This window comes from Cygnus atratus, chromosome 1, assembly GCF_013377495.2.
Source record: "Cygnus atratus isolate AKBS03 ecotype Queensland, Australia chromosome 1, CAtr_DNAZoo_HiC_assembly, whole genome shotgun sequence".
NCBI lineage: Eukaryota > Metazoa > Chordata > Aves > Anseriformes > Anatidae > Cygnus > Cygnus atratus.
Window position 1 is genome coordinate 119393301 of NC_066362.1, and position 15765 is coordinate 119409065.

General features: G+C 40.0%; 1 protein-coding gene across 1 annotated transcript; it reads left to right on the plus strand.

Annotated features, from left to right (window-relative positions):
• Positions 1-7668: 7668 nt before the first annotated feature.
• Positions 7669-14788, plus strand: DYNLT3 (dynein light chain Tctex-type 3). Its single transcript, XM_035542346.1, has 5 exons — positions 7669-7784; positions 8229-8270; positions 10182-10305; positions 11286-11363; positions 12476-14788. The coding sequence occupies exons 1-5, from the start codon at positions 7755-7757 to the stop codon at positions 12550-12552; spliced, it is 351 nt and encodes a 116-aa protein (XP_035398239.1). The 5' UTR covers positions 7669-7754; the 3' UTR covers positions 12553-14788.
• The last annotated feature ends 977 nt before the right edge of the window (positions 14789-15765 follow it).

Consider the following 15765-nt stretch of genomic DNA (forward strand, 5'->3'; position numbering starts at 1 on the left):
CCTACGTAAACCAAATAGGAATTGAGAATTTCAGGAAAGGGATCACACACCATTCATGAACCATCTGTAGTGAATTTTGCTTTGTAGGACAAAGTCATTCAATACATTTTGAACAAATAGATCTGGAACCATTCTAAAATGAACTCAGCCAATTTCTGATTAAAAAAAAAAAAGTAAATAAACTTGTTCAATTTATTTGCTTCTGGGTATTTATTTTAAAATTTTGATCATTAGCAATTCCCACTAAATTACAGCTGTAATTGGTCCAAAAGATGTTAATAAAAAATGCTTTATAATCAATGTAAAAAACTAGTAATACATCCTGAAGAGCCTAATATCTAAGGGTACATTGCCTTTGACCAGGTAGATATATTCTCATTTTGTTATCTTACTGGAACAAAGGCAGCAGTTTCAGAACAAGGAGAAAAAAAAAAAAAGACATAGGATAGAGAATGCCTAGTCATATCATCTATAATAGTTTTTTGCTTCTGCTTTCTGCTCTTCGGTTGTTCCTGCTGTTACTGCTGTGTATTTATCAAATCATAAGAAACATGATTGAAGTGGAAGAGATGATAAACAGAGCATGTATCTTCCTTTCCTGCTTGAAGAAAGTCAAAATTCAAAGGCTTCCAAATAACACTGTCAACCCTCCTGTGTTTTCTGTGTCTCTAATTGCTGAGTATTATTGAACAAAACCATGCTGACAGTTACTCTGTAACACTTTCTGAAGATAGCTAGCAGCTCGAAACGTGTTGCTTTCAGATTTACAGGGGAAGCCTTGACAGCAGCATTTGAGTCTTCATGGCTGTAGCCAGCTGACCTTGGCGGGCTGACAGGCTCCAACCCAGCCACACTCCCACTCCCCCTCCTCAATGGTATGGGGAATGAAAATACCATGAGAAAGCCTGTGGGTCAAGATAAAGACAGGGAGATCCCTTAACAACTACTGTCATGAGCAAAACCGACACGACTTGGTGAAAAGTAATGTAATTTATTGCCACTTAAAATACAGTAGGATGGTGGGAAAACAATGACAAATCTAAAAACGCCTTACCTCAACCTCCTCTTCTTCCAGGGCTCCACTTCACTACCTAGTTCCCGAGGCTTCTACCTCCTCCTCTCCCACTAGCAGCACAGTGGGATAGGGAATGGGGGTTGGGGTCCATCCGTAACAGCTCCTCTGTGCTGCTTCTTCCTGCTCAGGCTTTTTCCTGCTCCAGCACGGGTCCCCCACAGGCAGCAGCTCCCCCCAGGCCCCCTGCTCCTGCGTGGGCTCCTCTCCACGGGCTGCAGCTCCGGCCCGGGGCCTGCTCCTGCGGGGGCTCTCCGTGGGCCGCAGCCTCCTCCAGGCCACATCCACCTGCTCCACGTGGGCTCCTCCACGGGGGGGCTGCAGCGTGGAGATCTGCTCCGTGTGGGACCCATGGGCTGCAGGGGGACAGCCTGCTCCACCAGGGGCCTCTCCCTGCACAGGCCGCAGGGGAACTGCTGCTGCCTGCCTGGAGCACCTCCTGCCCTCCTGCTGCACTCACCTTGGGGTCACATTCTCTCACTCGTCTCTCTCACAGACGGTGCACGGCATTTTTTTTACCTGTTCTTACATATGCTTTCACAGAGGCACCGCCAACTCTGCTTGTGGGCGTGGCTTTGGCCATAGGGGGTTTCATTTTGGAGCTGTCTGGAACTGGCTGTGTCAGAGATGGGGACAGGTCCAGACCTCTTCTCACCGAGGCCACCCCTGCAGGTCCCTTGCTGCCAACATCTTGCCACGTAAAACCAGTGCAGTAGGTTTGTGCCATTTTGGGGGACCTCTGTGGCAGTACAGTGTGCAGCAAAACAGCAAGCCAGATACTTTTGTTCAGCTGAGAACAGGTTGCAAGAAGGGATGCGACTTTTTTTCTATGCTAGAATATCTTTCATTTTGCCAGTGGGTTTCGTAAGTATTTGCTGGCCAGCAGAGACATTTTGAAATTCAGGTTATGGTGGGCTTCCTGCTCCAAAATGCTCCATACAGGCTGTCAAATGCTTGTCTCGTCCCCACCATGCTTCTGCTCTCTTCTCATGGCTCCTGTTTTGTCTGTCTGCCTCAGACCTACCCTGTCCATACTATCTTTAGAAGTAAAACACTCTCTCAAATTTGTTTCTCTGATTGATGGTATTTTCTTTTAAAGCCAGTCGGGTTACACCCACCTGGCTGCCCTCTGCTTGCCTGAACACATTAGAGTTTCCAGGAGAGCTTGAGAAAATCAGAGCTCTGAGTGTTCTCTTTTAGGATGAAGTGCCACAGATGCATCAGCGACCTGTTAATGTGTTGCAGCACCTTACGGGAGCACCAGTCCACCAAATACACAGACCACTGCCCCATTTATGATTGCCACAGTTTTGCCTGGGCAGCATGCCCATGGCGCTGGCAGTCAGGGCATCTCAGCAGGGGAGAGATGAGGGAAGGCCCTCACTTACTCCTGAGATGAAATAAGGATTGCTGCCAACTACACATCAGTATCTGGAAAGCAAAAAGCATTCCCATGACAGACATAGCCCTAGTGGCCGTCAGACGCAGCAGCTGAACGCAAAGCCCTGCTGTGTTTATGTAGCTAAAGGATGTAGTACAGACAGGAAACATATTCAGTGCAAATATAATTTTTAATTAAATAATGGTGGTGACCTCTAACAAACTTACTCTAAAAAATATGCAAACAATTTTTCTGAGATTTATAATTAGACTCATTTGGGTGGGTTTTCATAAAATTCTCATAAGATTTGCTCTTAACATTAGGATGATCTCCTTGCCAAATCATTCTTTTTATTCTAGAATATAACGGCGCTAGACTTTCTAAAAATAAAATGCTGTAAAAACTGTCAATATTTCCACTCTAGTGAAAATCAAATATTTTCATGAAGTTCATTTTAGGAAATATCCTAGGCAGTTTTGCTCTAACCTTCCAAAAATATTGAACACGAAGTAGAAAGTTACACAGTTTTTGACCAAATAACTGAATTATTATTTCTAAATAATGAAACAGTCTTGCAACCGAAACTCCTAAACAACTTGCAGTTGTTTGATACCAAATGATTCGTAAAAAAACAGAACATTTTTCATATCAACTCATTAAGAAAGAAATTAATTCTTATTCCTTCAAAAGCTCATAGTACCATACTTCAAAGACAAGCAGCACATAAAGCACCGCTTACTGCATAACGCAGGTAAGCATTTACTTTAGCTTGTGCTTTTAGTTTGTTCTTTTGAAGATACGTCATTAGCTGGCTGACCATTTGCTTTTACTGAGTATGTTGTTATTGCACATATAAAAAGTGTGTAGCTTCAGAAAATTCTATGTACTTAGAAATCTAACTTGAGTACACTGTTGTTGCTTCATTCTCATGCCAAACACATCATGTTAACTTTGCTTACAGAAAAAAAGCTTCCAAAAATCCAGATAATATTAACCATGAAACAGAATGAAAACTTCATATGCATTTATTTATCTGATGTCATAATACTAATGCCACTGTTCTGGATCATTTAAATGGGTAAGTCTCTACAGTGGGTGCTATGCAAACTTACTACCACTGGAAAATTATTCTACCTTGATGTGCATCTTAAACACACACTACAGACAATAAATACTTAATGCATATAACATAGTGTCAGCTGGTCAAGGTTAACCCTAAAATTAACGGTGTGCATTGTCATATCACAAAGCTCATCTGAACTCAGATCAGTTTCTAAAGGAGCCAGAAAGTGATTGTAACACAGCCACTCTACTTGAGCCTCTGCAACTCAGCTGTGCCAGTAAATGCCATGCTCTCTGCAGCTGAGCTGACCAGCAGCCAGCAGCAGGCTGATGCAGCAGCGGCAATTCCACATTCACACTTGCTCCTACTGTGCTGCACGAAGCAGATCACCGAGCTCTGCACTGCACTCATGTTCTCAGTCATGATCACAACATGATTTCCCAGTACCCTGAAGATTCCAAAAATACAGAATCCGCCTTGACAGACCATTTGTAGCTATGGAAATAGCGATGTCTCTGACAATTCATGGAGAACTTTTTAAACAATTGTTGAGTGGGCATTTAGCTCTCCGGAGGAGTTTGAGTAAGTCACTTGCAGCTATCATTAAGACATCTCTCAGGAAAAAAAAAATCAGCAAAGTGAATCATTAAAACTTCAGCTAGGGCCAAACACCCATGATCTGGCCAACATAAAAGCTGCTGTATAGATCAGGCCAAACGTCCATCTGATCCACTGCTCCACTCCCTGCAGTAACAAGTAGCGAACGCATAGGAAGAGAGCAAGAACAAGAGCAGCACAGGCTGATTCTCCCTCCAGCATCCAGCCACGTGTAGCTTAGGAACTCAGTCAGAAAAATTACATACCACTATTCAACGGATTTTGATTTCAGTGTTTTAAGGTAGATCATGAAGGTTTAAAATGTTTACAAAAGCTGAAGGAAAGATTTGCTGGAAGTGAGAGAGAAGCCATACTATTTTAGCTGTATGGGTATACCCATTTTTTACTGCCTTCGTTCAAGCAGTGGTGAATCTTCATAGCCTGCAAAGCCTGCCCTCTTTCCAGCAGGCTAAATCTTCTTCAAATATTTGCTTTTTAATCAAAAAATGTCTTGAGCTGATCTGTTTATTCCCAGTCTTTTAAGAGCTCCTGTTCTGCATTTGGATGAAAGCCTTCAGCACTTTCAAATTTAGGGTTGCATTTCTGAGCCACCTCTTTCAGCACTTTTCACATTTCCTATCACAGTTCACAGAACTAATTATACTGCAAGCCATTTGCATTTTCGAGCTTTCATTTTGCAGCAGTGTAATAAAGAATTAGGCAACATAGTCAGGTAACTCCCCTTGAAAAGAAGTGTACGGCTCCTTATTACAATTTAGCATTACTCTTGTAAAATCAGTAATAGCATTAGTCATTCCCAAGGAAAAAAAAAAAAAAAAAAAGGGGGAAATATTGGTGCTTTTGGTAATTGATATTAGGTGAAAAATGAATTGGTTCAGGAAAAAAAAAAGAGGAAAATAACCACTCAATTGTTATGAAAGCTAAAAAAATGTAAGCCTATAACTATCTCAAAAGCTGATTTAGTGCTCTCTAAAGAAGAATGCAGGCTAGCTGGATGCCTGGCAGATGTTATCTAATGTGTTATTGATCCAGAGAAGGTGATTCCAAAACCAGGTCTGCTTCAGTGCTTTATTACTCATACTTGGATTTCTCCTCCACTAATATTTAACAGAAACTTCTCTTAGCTCAAATTAAACCCGTTATTTCTTGTCCTATCTTTTGTCATATATTGGCCTGTTAATCATTTTTTAGTAAATTGCTACACACTGGGACACCTACGAGAAAGACTGGGGAAGAGATATAAAACAAACACAGTTCCTCCACAAATCACATTTTCTAAGCTTCCTTTCAGTCTTGCTGCCTTCAGTAGGAATTGCTTTTGTGTCTCTGTCCTGACACCACACTGGGCAGAGAATTACATTTGATGCCTGGCAAACACCAAGAACAACATAATTGTCTTCTGTGCCTTTCATGATATTCTTCAATGTATTTAGTTATTTCTAACATCATACTTTGCTTCCCATTTACTGAAATTCCTGCAACACTACTGCCTAGCCAATTAGTCCCCATTTTGTATTTGTGCATTTGATGTTGGTTTTAGATAGTACTTTGTATCTTTTATGAGATTCCTTCTTGTTGATTTCTCCAGCCTATTCAGTATTTGTAATTTTGATCCTGTCAGTCAACATGCTTCTAACTTCTTTCAACATGCTGTCATTAAAAAGCTTTCCTAAGCATCATTTTTATTGCATGATTCCAGTTATTGCTGCTAATGCTGATTAGCTCTTGGGGAGGGAAAAAAAAAAAAAAAAAAAGGTCGTCTTGTGTTTATTTCTCTTACTTTGATAACCCTTCATTAGGAACAATTGGTTACCTTTTCCCTAGATGATGTATTCTTACTTCAAGTGAAATTTACATGTGAGAGCATAACAAGACACATTCACTACAAAATAACATGCCTACTATTTACTTCCCCCTCATCCATTAAACCATTTGTCCTACCAAAGATTAAAATCATTTTGCTTGACATATACTCTTGATAAATCTGTGTTGGCTGTTCGCAGGTGATGTTGGGTGTTTGTTTGTAAACAGTTCCTGGATTAATACTTGTTCTGCCATTTTATAACCTAATAGCTCTCCGGGCATTGAGCTGAGCCTGACAGACCTCCTGCTGTCCTCCTGTCTGTAAATGGCGGGGTTGGGGAGGGGGGAACAGTTCATTTTTTTGCATTAGGACATCAACACAAACACGTATACACGCATCGGTCATTCAGGAACCTGATTTTCCATGGAGTCTGCCAAGATGATTGTTACAAAGAAGGTATTTCTTTGAATATTTTGAACAGAGCTGAAAAATGGTTAGCAGCTGGTTTCATTTGATAGTGTACTGCATCTCAAAGATACAAAGATCTCTGAAAATACAGAGGATAAAAAAAAAGAAGAAGATCCAAGGCTAAGTCCTTTTTAGCGCTGTTAGCTTTTTCTCCTGGTTGCCAGTGCAAATACAACATGTGCTTCCACTAGCTTTTATTTTTAAAAAAAATAAACATGAAATTTTATCCCTAGTTTTGAACCGGTAATACATAAAAAGATACTTTGTTTTACTTGTAATAGCTTCATCTTGTGAAAGCCCAGGAAAATATTGTGCAAATCAGCACAGAAAAAACTTTATACTGAAGGAGATTTTTTATGTCCCCCCTCCCCAATGATTACATCCATTTGTGCTTGTTCATAAAGATCTGCTTTTAAAGAGATTCACTCTTCATGTTCAGCCTTCTCATCCTACTATACCCATTAGCAAAAATTAAATGTGAAAGCCAGTTTCAAAGCAAGGCAATATAAAAATGTTTAGCTTCGTTTCCCCCTGTACTGCCATGTTTTAGAGTTTTTCCAATTAGCGTACAATTAACACTGAGCAAGAGGCACTTTTTTTATGCACGTATCTATCCAAATATCTGCCACCAAAACTGAAAGTAGAACTGAGGCAACCTTGGCCCCGTAATTTGAAAAATCTGCACTGTTTGATAGTAGGCATCTTTCGTGTTCCCCAGGCAACTTCATGGGGAGAGAGAAGACCCTATTTCTTTACACCTGTCTTTATAGTGAGTAAAATAAAACCTAGCGTTATTTCTTTATTATAAAGCGGAAGTAAAAGAACCGCTTATTGCAAGTCACCATGCTGACAACTTTGTGTCAGACACTTTACACTGATCCACAAATAGGGGGGGGGCATAAAAATACGATTGCTTCTCATCAGGAACTTCTCCTGGTGCATGCCCTGTGCCTCGAGCTCTTTATATTCACCACAAGGGGGATGTATATAATAATAAAGCTACAAACAAGTATTTCACCGCCTTTATGGCGAGGGCAGCAGGCTGAGGCGTGCTGCCGGCCTATACCGCCGCTGGGGGACAGAGCCGAGCAGGGCAGGGCAGGGCATGACATGGCAGGACAGGACAGGGCAGGGCAGAGCAGAACAGAGCAGCTCCAACTCGTACACCCAGAGCCCCTGCAGCTCCTCAGCCGCCGCAGGCCCCGTCCCCGCCCCGCCATGCCGCCAGCCCCGCAGCGCCCCCCGCCGCCCGCCTCATGGTGCCGCCGGCACCGCCCCGCCGAGGCGGAGCCGCGCAGGACGCGGAGGAGCCGCCGCCGCCGGAACAGCCACCGCCCGCGCCGGGGCCATGGAGGACTTTCACCCCCACAACGATGAGGTAGGGGTCCCCCTGCTGGGGCTCGGGGCTGGGGCGCCGGCCTGGCCCCGCTGGGGTTTCGGCTCTTCCCTGCCCGTGCCGCCTGGAGGCCGGGGCCGCCCTGCCGGGGTCCCCTCTCGCCTCTGCAGCTGCCTGCCTCCATTACAGCTGCCGGTCTGGCCCTGAGGTTTCTGCCCTCGCCCGATTAGCCATCTAACTTTTTGTTTTGGGGAATATCCTGACACATAGCATAGACAGTGGTGGTATTTAATCTCCATGGGAAGCGCAAAACCAACTGGTTTGCGGGCACGCTGGGGACCGAGCTTTTGGGACCCACTCAAAGGTCGCTGGCAAAAACAACACTAAATAACACACGTGTAGTGCTGGGACAAAAGTGGGACTTCAAACCTGCATTGTGTGTTTACTTCTCTATCGGAAATAAAAAATAATTATTTTTTATTACAGATGATCTTCAACGCTGATGAGGCCCACAACATAGTTAAGGAGGTAGGTGTTAGCCATTTAACCAGTATGTTGTGATTTCAAAGAAACTCTTTACCTTACTTTGCGATATAGTGAAAAGAAAGACTATCAGTCAGCCATCCCAGATAAATTCAAACTTATATGAAACATAAACTGTTTTTTATATCAAATTATACAGAGCTTCATTTGGAACTGCTTTAAGCCTCATCTAATTACTGTCTTCAACTACCTAATGGGGAAAAGGTGGCTGAGAGAAGAGAGAGACAATTTGCTTTACATTAGAAAGACGGGGGATGACAGTCACAGGTTGCATGGGAAAATTTATTATATCTTATATTTTTTTTCCTTTATCCAGCTAGAGAGTAGATAATCACTAGAGCAGGGTGCAGAGAGAGCTTGTGGAGTCTCCGACCTTAGACACTGTAAAAACTTCACTTCAACCTGATGAAACTTGGAAGTTTAGCCTTGGCTTGAGCAACAGGTTGGACTACATGAGGTTGTTACACTATCAATGTCTTTTTAAAAAATATTTTTACACTAAAAGAGCAGGTTGAGAATGAGTAGCGTGATGGTCCAAAATAAATGCCAGGTAACTAGGAAGTGAGTAATGAAGAGTCTGTGGTATACAGATGATTGTCAGGTTTTACAGGGAAATACCATTTTTATAAAGAAATTTCTAGAGGGACCCTGCAGGTCCTTTCCTGCCTGCCCTATCAGGAAGGGAAAGGACTGTATTTCTAGAGCTGCTCCAGGTCACAACAGCAAGCTCTTAGATGTCGGGTAAATGACAGTTCAACCCTTTATATAACTGTCCCTGCCTTGAAAGGCCAGACAGGTTCTCTTTATTTTTACATCTGATGCTGGGAGTAAAGCCAAGTGTTTGTACCTCTGATTTAAGGCTTAACTGGAGCTGAAGAGTTCTGGCATAGGACACATTTTTGGAAAAGACCAAAATACCTGAAGGATCGCTAAGCATCCTTGTCCCTCTCTTACCTTCTGTTCTGTTTTGTTTGTTTCCATTGAGTCATTGTCTAGCTTTATACAATGTGATCAGAACTAATTGAGCTTTGTGGGATCTGGGGCACAAATCTCTTACACAGCCTGTAAGTGGGTGGTGAGTGTACACGATTTATGCTACTGAATCAAAGGAGAACATAGTTGTATTTAACTTACCTATTACGGATGTAAATTTCTTCACACTTTCATGTTGAGAAATTCAGTTTCCACCAGCATTTAATTCTGAATTTCTTTAGGAGTAAAGAATGAAATTTAAGAGTTACAGTTATAGAGCAGGTTGTCAGTCATTTTAAGTTTAAGCAAGATAGTTGGTGGCCATTCTATGGCTGTGGGAGAATATGAAATTTTCAAGCAGTTCAGATATCCCTCATGCTGCAAGATGCAACACTTCAGTGTCGCTTGCTCTTAACTTTTCCTCGTTTTCTAAGTCAAGACACGTGTTTTGCTTTGGGGGCTCTGGCTTTTTGGAGATTTTGGTATATTGCTTACAGACTCAGAAAGGTTGGCTGGCTCTAGCGACATTGATTAGAGTGGTACAATTTCCATTACAGCAGCATCTGAAAGCTGACCTGGAGTAGGCAGTCATTGAGAATGGTGGGATGTGTTAGTATTTTCATTGGTAAATGGATCCAGTGGCTTAACTTGGCACTTAAAGCATATGGCTAAGGTCTTTCCTACACGAAATTTTCAGTCAGAGCCTCATTTTTCTCCACATAATAATGTGGTAAATATATACTAAAAATAATTTTCCAAGAAGGGTCATTTTACTTCCCATTCAGTAACTGATACCTGATGAGCTGAAATGATGTAAAGTAATCCAATTGCCAGATAAAATTCTCAGATTATGTGAGACATTTTAAACCTTTACATTTTAAAGCATGGTATATTTATTGTAACTTTTTTTTTCCTCTATTACAGTGCATAGAAAGTGTCTTAGGCAAGGCAGATTATAATCACAACAAAGTCAACCAGTGGACTGCAGCTATAGTAGAACAGTCGCTGACACATTTGGTAAAGCTTGGGAAAACATACAAGTACATCGGTAAGTAGAAGTAACCATACTTTTATCCCTATACAATCACAGTGAGTAATTGTGGAAAGGTTCATTCCAATGTAGTGCTATATTCAATAAATAACATAAACTGTAAACAAAGAGCAGATACTTGAACTCTTCTGTTATACAGATTTTTACTAATTACTGTGGTAAAACTACAGCAGTTTTATTTGTGCTAAGCATGCTGTCAGCACTTAGCACAGAAGATGCTAAGATGTTACACAGTCTTCCCCGACTCTTAAGCAACCCCAAAATAATTATATCAATATTTTGGTATCAGTTCAGGAAATAGATGCTTTATCTTAAGTTAGTTTTAATAGGATTAAGCTTCTTATAAATACAGACATTTAAAAGATTTTCAGTTCTGTAAGACACCTCATGTCCCATTATTTTTATATGCATATCTATGGAAGAGAAATTGAGATAATTACAAGTTTGAAGTGCTTTGGTTCTTTTGTGGAGTGTTGATATAACAGCTAGAGTTTGCACTGTGTTCTGGTTTTGAAAGTCTTGAATTCAGACTGTCATTGGTTTTACAACAATTACAGGTCAGTCTAGAAATGCTTTATTACTGGAGTGTGGTTTCAGAGAGCTGACAAAAGTAATTTTGGGAAACAACTCTCGTCAGGTGTGACTTCTGTTGTACCTGTGAGGACAGCACATGCAATCCAGTTCTGATGCACACCTGACACGAGCCATATCTAAGCAGTTTAAAAGATAAAAAGCGTAATCCTATTAGCAAGCATTTTGTTAAAGCCATTGTCTTTATGTGAGTAAAGATAATCACGAAATGAATACCAAGTTCTTGAGGAGAATACCGGGGGTGACAGAATTGTCAAAATAGGTGTTGACGTAGCTGAATGCTGCCTGCCAGCCATTTGAAATCACAATGTGTGCTTGAAATTGTAAATAATTCACCTCTTCTGCTTCAATAATGAAAGTCCTAATTTTTTGACTGTATTTTTCAGTAACCTGTGCAGTGATGCAGAGGAGTGGAGCTGGTCTACACACAGCAAGCTCATGCTTCTGGGATACCACAACTGATGGTAAGCTTCCTCACTCAGATGAAAAAGTTGTGGCAAAAGAAATGTTACCTGTTGCTCAGTTGTAATAGTTCAGCTGAACATTTTGGAAGAGTGTTTACAGAAGCAGTAGCTTCCAGAACTAGACCCTTGTTTACAATCCCAGGGGAAATGTTTTGTTAACAATCCGTGTTTGCGTTAAGAGTGACTGCTTTGCAGATGGTACAAAGCAAATGTAGAAATGCCTTCGTTGTGAAACAAAAATAAAAAAAAAATCTCTTCAGTAATTGTAGATCAGTTGAAGAGGCAATAAAACGTTCACAGTAAATGTAAGCACGTAATCCTAAACATATCTGACTGCTGTAAACAGACAGTGCTACTCTGAAGGAGAACAGAACTTGGTTTAAAAAAAAAAGTTTGACTACAGTGTGTGTTTCAACCGCCTAACTATCAGATAGTTTATAGGCTTTCAATGCTCTTCATTGCATCTAAAATAGTTCTAAATGCAATTTTCCCGGGTTCAGGATATCATGAGGAAATTAGGTTAAAATAATCTTCTCTGTCACAGACTCAAAATGGTCTGTTTAGAAGAGGATACCAAGATATAATGTAAAAATAGAGATTGAATTAGAAAGTCAACTGAGGTTAAAACAAAAATCATTAAGTGAAGTTATATAGACAAGCACAATTTAATCTTCACGTTTTCTTGGTTTGTAAAGCCAAGATACGTTGATAGTTGATATACATTGATAAAAGAGGAAAAACACAGACAGAAAATAAAGTAGAACGTATTGGATCCAGACTTTTTCTCTTGATTTCTTGTGAGATTATCTTGACAATTTCAATATCAGATTTTCAAGGATTTTTGCAAATCCAGCTTTTTAAAAGAGTTACTGAGATTGTTTTGTTCTTGCAAATTGTTTTGAGGCTCACGTTAGGTAGTAAGCCATGTCCAAGTTAATGAAAATGTTCTGAGGAATTTAGTCTACTTACAGCCATGATGACATAGTTGTAATCACCTTAAATCATAGCTGAATTATTTGTACTAATTTGACTTAGTTTACATAGAGGTAAAATGAACATAATAAAGACACTGGAATTCTTTTTTTTGTTTGTTTTGTAATAATCTCTTTTAGGAACTTGCACAGTGAGATGGGAAAACCGAACAATGAACTGCATTGTGAATGTGTTTGCTGTTGCTATTATCCTGTAGCTGACTGGAAGATAAATACAAGCAACACCGAAGCCTTTAAAAAAAAGAAAAAAGTTCCAAACACATGGCTAAATATTTCAGACAGTTATATTTTTATTTTTTCTTTATGAGGAGTTGTAGCAAATGGAACTTCTCTACAGAGAGCATAGTCTTAGCCAGTTCTCATAGATTATTTGAAATCAAGCAAAAAAATATTTATATGTAGAGAAAGCAAGTTTAATAATTTAAATATTCAGAAGTATATTAATAAGAAGATGCCACAAAGATCAATAGAATTTATATCAAAGTTAATATCAAAGACACTTTATTCAAGAGGAACATAAAATATCTGGTCAGAGGGTAAGCAGGACCTCTCAGGATTGTGGTGCATTTGGGAACAAATTATGAACACAACTCTGAGTGCACGTGCTGTGTGCAGTATCAGTGCTTCGTGTCTGGTTAAACAAAGATAACTGTCATATTGGATGCTGGTGCTTCTGAAATTGCACAAGCATCGCGCTTTAGTCAAGTGTGAACTTCTGCGTTGAAATTAGATCCGTTCAAGCTATTCCCCTTGAGGCAGAGGATGACTTCACTAGGGCAAAGGTGCAATATACCTGGGCCTAACGAGATTTCCAATTTTCCTTCAGAATGAAGATCATATTTATTGTCAGTTCAGGGAATGTCATGGGTCAGACATTAGCACTGAACTCATAATTACTTCCTAAAGCATTCTGAAAGTACTTGTATCTGATTTTATTCCATGACTACAAATTTGTGACAAGCACTTTATTGAATCCTCCTGCAATGCAAGAGTAGCCAGGAGCTGGGGCAGTAAGACTGGGCCCGCATTTCTCCGAGTAGGAGTAAGTTGTTCAAAGAGAAGGCACGCGCATTTGTAGAGGCTCCTGTTACCTTTGAAACCATTTATCTTGAAGCAACATATCTGCTCTTTATAGGAGTATTTCCTATATTCTCTGAGTCTAGAATTGACCTTAATCCTATGAAAAAATACAGTTAAGTTTTAAGCACTAAGATTTCCCATCCTATAAAGATTTATGCAAGTTCTTTGCTCATCGGATGAGTTTTAACTTGAACTATTCCACATGGAAGGAAAGCATTTGCACACACAAGTATTTGCTGGATTGGGGCCTACATTTTTGTTGATTAATGCACAAGTTATATGATAAAGATGTATCAATACCGAAAATGCCTAAATGATTGCTGCCACTAAGTGGCAGCTACATTGTGTTATCAGATGCTGCTTAAGGATAGAATGTTTTCTTTATTACTGCATGTCTTTGGAAGAGACTGGTGACTACCTAACAGCTACTGTAAGGCTGCAATTTTAACAAATGAGTATTAAAGCACTATTACACAGTTTTGTTTGTTTTTCTGATAACTGACTATGAGGACATGTAGCAAGTGTCCTGTACAAAGAACAAACTGAAAACCATGTCGTTGCTTAAACTGTGTATACACGTAGCTAGTACAAGTAGAAGGAACATGTAGGTGTAATTTACAATGCTGTTCAAAATCTCTTGCTTTGCAGACAAATAGAATTCTGCTTTTACCTAAGTGCAAGTGAAACTAAGCACTGTAACATTGCCTTTGCCTTACGGGCAGGTGTAGTGTTAAGATGTGTATGTATGTTGTACCGACCTTCAGATACGTAGTAGTTCAACATTATTTAGGTGGGGATAACAATTTCTGAACTAGATCCTGACTCTTAAGAGCTGAGTAGTGAAACTAAAAAATCATAGAATTGTGTGGGTTGGAAGGGACTGTAAAGATCATCTAATTCCAGCCCCCTGCCATGGGGGCTTCCCATAATGCCTTCCATTAGACCAGGTTGCCCGAAGCCCCATCCAACCAGGCCTTGAACACTTCCAGGGATGGGGACAGAGTTTCACTGATGTTTGGGACTGCACAAAGTGGAAAAAATAAGTGGAGTAGCAACTGGAACAAGCTTTGGTAGGTTTGATACAGCATAAGATGTGAGCGAGTAAAAATAGTTGTGGTTGTTATCCCTGTTCAATGGCTGCCATGGTTAGAAGGAATATTCCAAATAGCCATTCATAACTATTTTGGTGTCTTTGCTTTTCTTGAAAATACAATGCACTGAGCAAGGCTATCAGTTTAATGAGACTTGGTGAAGGTTCCACTGAGAAAAAACTTGGAAAAAAAAACTTGCTTAACTGTAAGACTGCTTCATTTTTCTTTCTACCAAAACAAATAAAGATCTGCCTTAGTTGTATTTTTGCCTCATGTGTGCTTGATCAATACAAATAGCAACTGAGAACAGTATTTCTCTTTCTTTCCTTCACTTGTATACAATGGTGAGAACTTGGGAAATTTATTAAAGTTTCATGTGCATTTTAGAGAGAAGACTCATCAAAGGCTAATTCCCAAACTTGAACTGGTTTCCCACATGTCTTGTCTGATCATACCAATTCCTTGTGTTGCTTGACGTGGTGATGCAAGTTACAGTTTTTGTTGGTCCAGAAAGATTATTATGAAACACAGGGAAAAGTACTTACATTCTGCATCATACTTTAGCAAATTTAACTTCTTTTATGTTTTTCCCTTCCCCATCATCTGTGGGTACAAACAACTACTTGTATTTAATATAACTCTTAAAATGAATTCTGACCACCACTACTTTCCCAGAAGATTTTCCAAGTAGCTTGTTTTCAAAGATAAAATTCTGGATTGTAGAATATGAGAATGTGCAATAATATTTCAATAGTGCTTTCTATCAGTACAATGTTTTCCTTCGTTCTTGCAGTCATGGGGATGAGTTATTGTTAACAAACAAGGGGTTTTACTAACAGGACATAAGAATTTGTATCAAGGCATAGCCCATATATATGGAGCTATACGTTTCTGTACACTATTTCATGGCAAAAGACACCTGTTCCTCTCATGCAGAAAGGTATATAAGAATTTTGTTATCTATACAGAAAAGTGTGAAAGGGAAGGTAGGGGAACAGATTCATTATTTTCCTTTCTATTACTTGCCAGCTGTCCTTCAGCAAGTGTCACCTTACTGATGACTGTCTTCCCTTCATACTTGCTTAAGAAGTACAAATCCTTTTGTGTTCAATTTAGTTTCCTGCAATCTAAAGCACTGTGCCAAAGCCACTGAATTCCTGGTTTGTAGGTAGCCTGTTTAGCCTACATGAATGTCAGAGCACTGATATTTTAAACATCATAAAAGAGAGAACATTAACT

Excerpts from the sequence above, each read along its gene's own strand:
- DYNLT3 (XM_035542346.1), top strand. The coding sequence starts at position 7,755 with ATGGAGGACTTTCACCCCCACAACGATGAG. Across the intron at positions 8,271-10,181 it reads CCCACAACATAGTTAAGGAG|TGCATAGAAAGTGTCTTAGG; the intron begins GTAGGTGTTAGC and ends CCTCTATTACAG. Across the intron at positions 10,306-11,285 it reads GAAAACATACAAGTACATCG|TAACCTGTGCAGTGATGCAG; the intron begins GTAAGTAGAAGT and ends TGTATTTTTCAG.